At 43.9% G+C, this 9,447-nt stretch overlaps 1 protein-coding gene across 2 annotated transcripts; it reads left to right on the top strand.

Moving 5' to 3' along the window:
* The first annotated feature begins 2,450 nt into the window (after nt 1-2,450).
* On the top strand, nt 2,451-7,797 carry LOC132773583 (uncharacterized). 2 transcript variants are annotated; one of them, XM_067460896.1, is made up of 3 exons: nt 2,451-2,626; nt 4,374-5,177; nt 6,972-7,797. In XM_067460896.1, exons 2-3 carry the CDS (start codon nt 4,390-4,392, stop codon nt 7,417-7,419), a joined length of 1,236 nt encoding a protein of 411 aa, XP_067316997.1. In that variant the 5' UTR covers nt 2,451-2,626; nt 4,374-4,389; the 3' UTR covers nt 7,420-7,797. The 2 variants fall into 2 exon arrangements, with proteins under 2 accessions (XP_067316997.1, XP_060628814.2); XM_060772831.2 differs by having other exon boundaries at nt 2,451-2,610.
* The last annotated feature ends 1,650 nt before the right edge of the window (nt 7,798-9,447 follow it).

Genomic DNA, 9,447 nt, shown 5'->3' on the forward strand with positions numbered 1-9,447 from the left:
TTTTTCTTAAAACAAAAAAAAAACTTTATAGAATCATAGAGTTGGAAGAGACCTCATGGCCCATCCAGTCCAACCCCCTGCCAAGAAGCAGGAAAATTGCATTCAAAGCACCCCTGACAGATGCCCATCCAGCCTCTGTTTAAAAGTCTCCAAAGAAGAAGCCTTCACCACACTCCGGGGCAGAGAGTTCCACTGCTGAACACCTCTCACAGTCATCCCCAATATATTATTATTTTAGCTATGAGCAACTTGAAAATACCCTGTATTGCACTTTCATCCCAAGCTAAATGCCGTGCCTGAAATGTCAATGGGACTTAAGCATTGAAATAAAAACAAAATATTGTTACAAACACCCATACACATTACCTGTTGGAAATAACAACCTTCCAAGCCTCCAGCGTTTGTAAACGTGTATAGCTGTAAAGCTATATAGTAGGTACATTTTGGTTTGCCACTTTAACTGTACCTCTTTGGTGTGGGAGGGGCTTCAGACAGGGACTCCATTTTTGTATACAGTATGCTTTTAGTGGAGGTGGATGCAGTTTGTCTCTTTTAAGACTTCAGTGAGTACAGTTATACAGCCATATAACCCAGAATACCAAGGCAATATAACCCACAATATCTGCTTTGAACTGGAATATCTGAGTCCACACTGCCATATATCCCAGTTCCAAGCAGATAATGTGGGATTTTATGCAGCTGTGTGGAAGGGGCCTATGTGAAATAGCAAAGGGATTGCTACATAAGCAAAGGTTTAACCATATGCAGTAGCTAGACTTTACTCCAATTAGTTGTCTTCATGGATACCAAGGTCTAGTCCCAGAAGAGTTGACATATTCAATATCTATTGTTTTAAGACTGGCGAGACACAGGAAAGTTAAGCCTTGCAAAACTAACAAAAATGAATTTAGCAAGAATTATCGGAGAACTGGTCGCGGAGGAAGGCAGTTCAAGCTGTACTCCTGAAATAATAAAAACCAGATCATCTTGATTTCATACATATGATGAGGTAGGCTGCAGGCACTGAATGCTTTCAAACGAATAGAAATTGTGAATCTTTAAGTCATCCAAGACCTTTTGATATTTTTGCCGTAGCACATCAACACAATCGTTCCACTGGAATTATTGATTTTTATCGTCTTTGTACAAAGGATGCTACCTTAGCAAGAAGGGTGACATGCCCCTGCTTTCAGTTAAATAATTAACTCCCACATTTTCAAGAAAGTAAAACAAGGAGTGCAGCTACACCAGGCATGGGCAAACTTGGGCCCTCCAAGTATTTTGGACTTCAACTCCCAGCCTTCCTAACAGCCTCAGGCCCTTTCCTTTCCCCCCTCAGGCCATGACAGTTGAAGTGGTGTCCAACTGCATTAATTGTACAATGTAGACCAGGTATGGGTAAGCCCAGGCCCGGGGGTCAGATCCACCCCTTGGCTCTTTTCCCAGGCTCTCCTCTCTCTCACCATCCTATTCCTTCCTTCCTTCCTTCTCTCTTTCCTTCCTCCTTTCCTCCCTCCCACCCTTCCTAATCTCCCTCTTCCTCCTTCCATCCCTTCCTTCCACCCTTTCATCCTTCAGTCTTTCCTTCCTCCTTCCCTTCCTTCTTTCCTCCCTCCCTCTTTCTCTTTCCTTCCTTTCTTTTTTGTCTTTCCTTCCTTCTCTCTTTTCTCCCTCCCTCCATTCCCTTCCCCCCTTCTCTTCCAGCCTTTCTTCCTTCCTTCTCTTTTCCTTCCTTTCCTGGGGGATGTTTAGTTGGGAGAAGGTAGAGAGGGAACATGAGAACCATGTTTCAAGATTTAAAAGGGTCTCCCATTGAGGAGGAGGAGGACAAAAACTGACTTTCTGCTGCTCTAGAGACCAGGGCATCAGGGAGCAATGGGTTCAAATAGCAGGGAAAGTGACTGGACTGAAAAGATTAGGAAGAACTTCTTGGACAGTGGCCTAGGCAGCCTGGGAGTGTGGTGAAGTCTCCTTTTCTAGAGGCTTTTACACAGAGGCGGTCTATCGGGAGTGCTTTGATTGTGCCTTCCTGCATGGTAGAGGGTTGGGCTGGATGGCCCTTGGCGGTCTCTTCCAACTCTAGGATTCTATATCAGGAGAATGCAATGCGGGGATCTAATGGGTACACTTTTTCTTTCCCAATCCACCATCTCATCCTCACCAAGACCAACCCTTTGGGGGTTCAAAAGTTTCCTATCTTTCCTTCACTTTCTGCCTCCAAAGGGGCAGAGGAGGAAAGGACTGGGGGGGGGGGGGGGGGCTTGGGGAGATCCCCTACCTCAGTCACCCAGCCACCCTCCTTGCTCAGGCCCAACAAGTTAGAAGGTTTGCCCATGCCTGATGTAGACACACCCTTGGCCCAGGGCTCAACCCACTCCACCACTCTGCCCCTGTTCCCCTTGCCTGCCTCCTCCCTTTCTTCGCCTGGAGCCAGGCTCTGTTAGGTGGGGAGGGGGCTTCTACACTCAACCCGGGCCACCCAATCAGGACCGCACGTTTGCCTGCGCGGGGTTTCCCAGGTTGACCCGGCCGGGAGGGCTTCCTTAAATGGGCCCCTCCCTCTCTCCCGGCCTCTTTCCAGGCCAGACCTTCGCGGGTGCGCTTTGGCAGGTGAGGCTCCGTAGCGGTGAGTGTGGCAAAGGGAGAGGCGGCAGAGCAACGAGGCTGCGCCTCTAGAAGGAATGCAGGTTGGCCCCACTGGAAAAGCAGCACTCTTCGGCGAAAAGGCTAAAGAGAGAGAAGGGGCTGGGGTGGGAAAAAAGATAATTTACACCAGTGTAAATTAGCATAATGCCATTAATATTTGCTGAATTACTCGGGATTTATGCTGTAATACTTGGAATATGGCTTGTTGATTTGCGTTTATAGCATAATAAAATATGTTATTTAAGAAGACTTTGTAAAAGAACAACTCTCCTAGTTCCACTGGGTAGACCAAGCCTGGGCCAACTGTGGCCCGCCCTCCCTCCAGGTGTTTTGGACTTCAACTCCCACCATTCCTAACAGCCTCAGGCCCTTTCCTTTTCTTCTCCTTTCCACTTAAGCAGCTGAGGAGGAAAAGAAAGGGGTCTGAGACTGTTAGGAATGGTGGACATCCAAAATACCTGGAGGGCCCAAGTTTGCCCATGCCTGGTATAGATGCCCCCTAGCATACCCCTCTGTGACTCCTTAGGAAATTCATTACACTTTACAGAGGGCTGGCGTTAAAATGTCCATCATTATGATTTTAAGGCTTCTTTTGCTTTGAGCACTCCCCACACCCCACCCAGTTTTTGGGTTGTGGGTTGGGTCAGTTCAGACAAAGGTGTTGGGGCACATCTACATTGTAGAATGAATGCAGTCTGACATCACTTTAACTGCTCTGACTCAATGCTGTGGAATCCTGGGAGTTGTCGTTTTGCAAGGTATAGGCCAAAACACCTGGGGACGCACAGGTTAGGAACCACTGCTTTAGGGTATTGAGACTCCCACCCGTGAGAATGAGCCCATGCTTTACAAAATGGCTGCTTATTACCTCAATATTTTTGAAGAATAAATATTGGAATGATTGAACTCACCTTCTTTGTTTCTTTGTTTTTGACTCATTCATAGTGTTTACCTTTTTAAGGAATGACCAAAAGAGACTTCACAGCTTCGATTTGGTCTACTTATCCAGACCAAGCAGATGGGATTATCACACTAGAGAATGAATCCAGTTTAAATCTGGTTTTTGCCTCCTGCAGAATTCTGGGGTTTGTAGATTTGGGAGGAGCCTTTAACACTAAACACCAGAATTCTGCAGGAGGCAGAAATGGATTTAAAGCGGATTCATTCTCTAGTGTGATGAAGAAGCAAACATAAAATTATATATTGGGGAGGGGGAGAGGCTATAAACTCAGATCTAATCTAAACAATATCAAAGTGAAGGCAGAAAGGAGGATCAGAGTTTCAGTTTGCAATGCAAGATGGTAGAAGACATGAAGGCTGTCTTGGGAAAGAAAGGGAGAAGAGGTTTTTTTCTGTTTTCTCCTTGAATAATATGGCACCAGAGGCCTATGTTTTGCAGCTGAATTGGTGTTCATAGTATCCTAGAGTTGGAAGAGACCTCATGGGCCATCCAGTCCAACCCCTTGCCAAGAAGCAGGAAAATTGCATTCGAAGCACCCCCGAAAGATGCCTCTGTTTCTAAAAACAATTAGATTCACAATTGCTGATGCCATTCAGAGTTAGTAGATTGGGGTTTTAACAGGTCCAGAGAGGGCAATGTCTCACCAACCCACTCATTCCTACAGTGGAAACTCAAAATGGAAAGTGGTAATGCTTGTCTAGACACCTATGGTAATTCCTGCCTAACCAATCTAATGGCCAAAATGTTGTGTTTTCTTTTGGAACAGGAATCCAAATTAGAAAATGGGTGTGCATTGGTCTGCGTCTATCTTCAAAGTCATGGATTCAGAAGAAATGATTGAATGCTTGGAAAACCTATGGCATCATGTAAAAAAGATAGTGAAAAAAAGAGATCGTCAAGATCTTTCCAAGGAAGAGGCAAGAATTGCAGAAGAAGCCAAACAGGGGACCCTGGAGATCTTACAAGATGCCCTGAAGAAAAAAGACCGGGTGCTGATGATGGTACCTGAGAGAGTTGTCCTTCGGGGGGAAGAGAGGACGTCTTTTTGGATGAAACGCCACTCCATTCTGACAGAAGATATCGTTCAAAGCCTGATTGCAGAACTCAAGAAAGTATACTTCAAGAAGGATCACGGAAGAAGTGATACTGCATATGTGTTGCACGGACTCGAAAGGAGAAGAACCATCTACTTGTGTGACTTGTTCTGGAAGCGTTCCAAGTATCTCACAAGACGTTCCCAACCAGGCGTCCTCATTCATGAAGTGGCTCACTTCCTGGGAGCTAAAGACTTCACGTATGAAGAAAACACCCTCTCTGTTGGGTGCAAAGGCTGCCTGATAAAGAACAGCCCGGCACACGGTTCGACACCTTCTCGGGAGGATGACTGGGAAGAGGCCCTGAGGAAAGCCTTCTTGAATGCCAACAACATCGCGCATGAGTTTGAGCTGACCATAAACCACAAAGGCAACTACGTGAATGGCAGGTACTCCTGCTGTGGGGAGGCAAAGAGATACTCCGTGTGTGAGTCTTCTGTGCCTGACTACTTCCATATGTGTGATGCTGGTGAAATGTAAGTATATCTTTGTCCTAGAGGGGTCAATTTTCAAGCCTGTAAGCTTGAAACCTTGCTCTCATACACACAAATTTCCTACAACCCACTGGTCAGTAATTGGTTTTCTTCCCTTCTCTGGTTCTCCTGTTTCTCCATCCAACCCATTGGTTCATCCTTGCTCATCACTCAAGAATAACTCCCCTTGTCTTGGCACCTGAAAAGAAAAGGTAGTAATGGGTCATACAACTACAGGCAGTCCCCAGGTTACAAACATCTGATTTACAAATGACTCATAGTTAAGAACAAGGGTGAGACAACAGGAAGTGAGAGAAATCTACTCCTCGGAAGGGAAATTCATTCCTGAAAGAGTTATCATGGGAAAAGAGTGTCTCCACAGTCACTTTATCACCAATTGTTGCTTCTATAATGAGGCAAAGTTTTCTAAATCCAATTACCAGAGGGACAAAAAGTGAGGTGAAATCTTCTGAACAGGGGCACAAACTGCAAAAAAAAAGAAAAAAGAAAAGAAAACACCACAAGGTTGTTAACCTTTCCTTATGCCAGTGGTGTAGCAGGTTAAACAGCTGAACTTGCTGACTGAAAGGTCAGTGGTTTGAATCTGGGAAGCCGGGTGAGCTCCTGCTAGCACCATCTTCTGCCAACCTAGCATTTTAAAAACATGCGAATGTGAGTAGATCAATAGGTACCACTTCAGCAGGAAGGTAATGGCACTGCCTACAGTCATGCTGGCCACATGACCTTGGAGGTGTCTACAGACAACACTGACACTTTGGCTTAGAAATGGAGATGAGCACCACCCCCCAGAGTCAGACACAACTACACTTGATGTCAAAGGGAAACCTTCCCCTTTAATTTTATATATATGGCTGGAGTTATACTTTAAAATTATACATGTTCCAACTTACATACAAATGCAACTTAAGAACAAACCTGCAGAACCTATCTTGTTCGTAACTTGGAGACTGACTGTGTACTGTTGTCCTGGTATAAGGTGACATTAAGGTAGTGCTCCCATGGAGACCCTATAAGCAATATAGGTAGGTATGTTGATTAAAAGCAGTGCCTAGGAGTTTTCATTTCCTCCAGAAGCAGATCTTTTGTAAACCTGGTGGATCTTGCCAATTGAAGACCAAGTCATCCCTATTGGAATCCAGACTGCCCATGATTATATGTTGTTGCTGGGAAAGATACATTTCCCCACCAACTATTCTGAGGATTGCAGCTCAACTCAGAGAACAGAGGAGTCCATGTGAGAAATTACAAATGTCATTGTTTCTGCTAATCAAAATCATCCTTTGATGTTGTGCACCCAGCCTTCACTAGAAACAATGGTGCCCCCAGATCCTTACAGTTGTAGGAACCAGGCCCCTTCTTATGATGGAGGAGAGGTAAATGCAATAGTAGTGACTGTGTGTCTTACTTATGGAGGCTATTGCTTTGCTTCTTCTTCCTGCAGCCTTGTGAAGTCACACCAGAGGAGTGTTGGGGAAGCAAATGGGGATAGGACAGTTGCAGAGGGAAATACGTGTATATGTTTGTGTATGAGAGAGAATGAATGAATGACTGCCAGATCTCAGGCTTGGAACTTCTCCAGTTTTCATGCTGAGAGCAGGAAATATCTCATTTTCCTCATTTATGTAATCTGAATGACTTCAGCTTGCTGAGCAGATGCTTCTTCTCCAGCCAAAGTTTTCATTTTCTTGTACAGATAATATTTAACCTCCATTGATAGCAGTAGCCCTTTGAAATTACAGAAAAATCATATCCACGTCCATTGTGTTTCCTTTCTAGGCAAGAAACTGTGATACTTTTGAGTGAATTGCATCGAAAATCAAGGGCCCTAGCGCCCAAGCTGAGACGAATCAACAGAATTGTTGATGCAATTGATGAATGCCTGAAGGATGTCCACCTGGGTATTTCCGTTGCAGTTGGTGGAGGAACAGGGGCTGCAGTGACATACATTCTGGGCACTTCCCTGCCTCTTGCAACAGGTGGGCTTTCTGTCTTATGGACAGTGCTGTTCATTGTAGTGGGATTAGGTTTGATTACTGTTGCTGAATCTTCCCTTAAGGACCTCAGTAAAGAAGCAAAGGAGGAAGTATATGCCATCTGCAATGAATACCAGCATTTTCGGGATATCCAGAGAATTATAGCATTCCTAAATGGAACAAATGGCCACAGAGATTGTCAATCAAAAGTGTACAATCAACTAGACAAGATAAGGAGGGAAAATAATTAAGAAAGGATGAAGAGCAGGAAATGTTGGGACTTTTGATCTAACTCTCAATGCGGCCTGGAAACAGTAGGCAATTGTAGATTGCTCCTTCCCTTGTTATCTTTAAATCTAGATTAAAGAACTTCCTTGGTTTCCAGTTTTTGGAATTTTAGTTTGATATTGGTTTATTACATATATAGGTCAATTTGCTTAATATTGTCTCTTTTGCATTTTATCAAGATACCTTTTTACAATTTTATTATACAGTTTTAAGTTTTATGATTCTTTTCTGTCCCCCATCCTCTCTGTGTATGTTTGTATATGTATACACATAGATATATTTGGTCCATTGTTTTGCCTGTATAGTAACATTGCACATTGATGACACTACATTTATTAATTCACTTGGGGGAGTTATTAACTATCAGGTTTAATTTGATATTGAAAACAAAAAGTTAACACCTATTACCAGAAAAATGAGGGAAATCCCACCTATTTTTCTCCTCTGTTTGTACAAAATGGATGGTTTAAACATAGGAGATAAGAGGCAACCGCTGTGTGAAACCTTTAAAAACCATATTCCTTATTCTCCACATTCTCCTTTCTTTCTTTTCCTATGTTGTAATGATTAATATAATTTATGGGTTGTTGTAGGTTTTCGGGCTATATGGCCATGTTTTAGAAGCATTCTCTCCTGATGTTTCGCCTGCATCTATGGCAGGCATCCTCCGAGGTTCTGAGGATGCCTGCCATAGATGCAGGTGAAACGTCATGAAAGAATGCTTCTAGAACATGGTCATATAGCCTGAAAAACCTACAACAACCCAGTGATTCTGGCCATGAAAGCCTTCGACAATACAATATAATTTATAATCTTCATTTAGAGCAGGGAAGAAAAAACGTGTCTTTTAGATCAGTGGTTCTCAACCTGTGGGTCCCCAGGTGTTCTGGCCTACAACTCCCAGAAATCCCAGCCAGTTTACCAGCTGTTAGGATTTCTGGGAGTTGGAGGCCAGAACATCTGGGGACCCACAGATTGGAAACCACTGCTTTATAGGTTCACACTTTGCTGGATAAGCTAGTTCCTGTGGCTCTTGGTAAGAAGCTTCTTCCACTCCCTCCATCAATACAAGGACTCTTTTCCCTCTTTTCCAGTGGTTCTCCACCTATGAGTCCCCAGATGTTTTGGCCTTCAACTCCCAGACATCCTAATAGCTGGCAAACTTGCTAGGATTTTTGGGAGTTGCAGGCCAGAACACCTGGGGACCCACAGGTTGAGAATCACTGCCCTAAAGGAAATATACAGTACTTTGTTTTTTAAATATTGTATTTTTTTTAAAGTTGTGAGCTGCTTTGCATTTTGGTCAAGTGATAAAAGTGGAATCATCATCATCATCCAAAGGACTTGGGGTGGGGGAAAAAGGAAGATAATGGGCTGTTCTCTTCAGTGGTTCCCAAATGTTGGTTCTCCAGGTGTTTGGGACTTCAGCTCCCACAATTCTTGACAGCTGGTAAGATGGCTGGGATTTCTGGGAGTTGAAGTCCAAAATGCCTGGAGGACCAAAGGTTGGGAACTACTGCTTTAGGCACGTTCCAAATCTTCAGTTCATCTCCTCACAAAAAATATGATTCCAAGTATTGTTTTGCTGAGCCAAACAGGCTTGGAGGTGAGGGCTAGATGAAGGAGTTTGAAGAAGAAGTTGAGAATGATGAGAAAGAGACCCTCTCCTTCTTCTGTGTTTCCCTCTTTCAAACCGATTGAAGAAGCCATGCATCTTGTAAAAGCAGACATATGGCTTGGCTTCTTCAAACACATGCATGTAACATGCAGGCCTGCCCTTGAGAATTTGAAGCACAACTGAGTATTGTTAGAGACCAGGTGAAGGGATTCCTGAAAACATTTAGTTGAAAATAATATGAGAAATGTTGAACTGGAGAGACCTTGATCACGCATATCAACTAAAGCAGGCATGGGCAAACTTCGACCCTCCAGGTGTTTTGGACTTCAACTCCCACAGTTTCTAACAGCCTACCAGCTATTACTAATTGTGG

Source organism: Anolis sagrei, chromosome 1, assembly GCF_037176765.1.
Source record: "Anolis sagrei isolate rAnoSag1 chromosome 1, rAnoSag1.mat, whole genome shotgun sequence".
Classification (NCBI taxonomy): Eukaryota; Metazoa; Chordata; class Lepidosauria; order Squamata; family Dactyloidae; genus Anolis; species Anolis sagrei.

What these genes read in the sequence shown, in the direction of transcription:
- LOC132773583 (XM_067460896.1), top strand. Translation starts at nt 4,390, where the DNA reads ATGGGTGTGCATTGGTCTGCGTCTATCTTCAAAGTCATGGATTCAGAA. An exon ending in ATGTGTGATGCTGGTGAAAT is followed by an intron (nt 5,178 to 6,971) that starts GTAAGTATATCT and finishes TTTCCTTTCTAG; the next exon opens with GCAAGAAACTGTGATACTTT.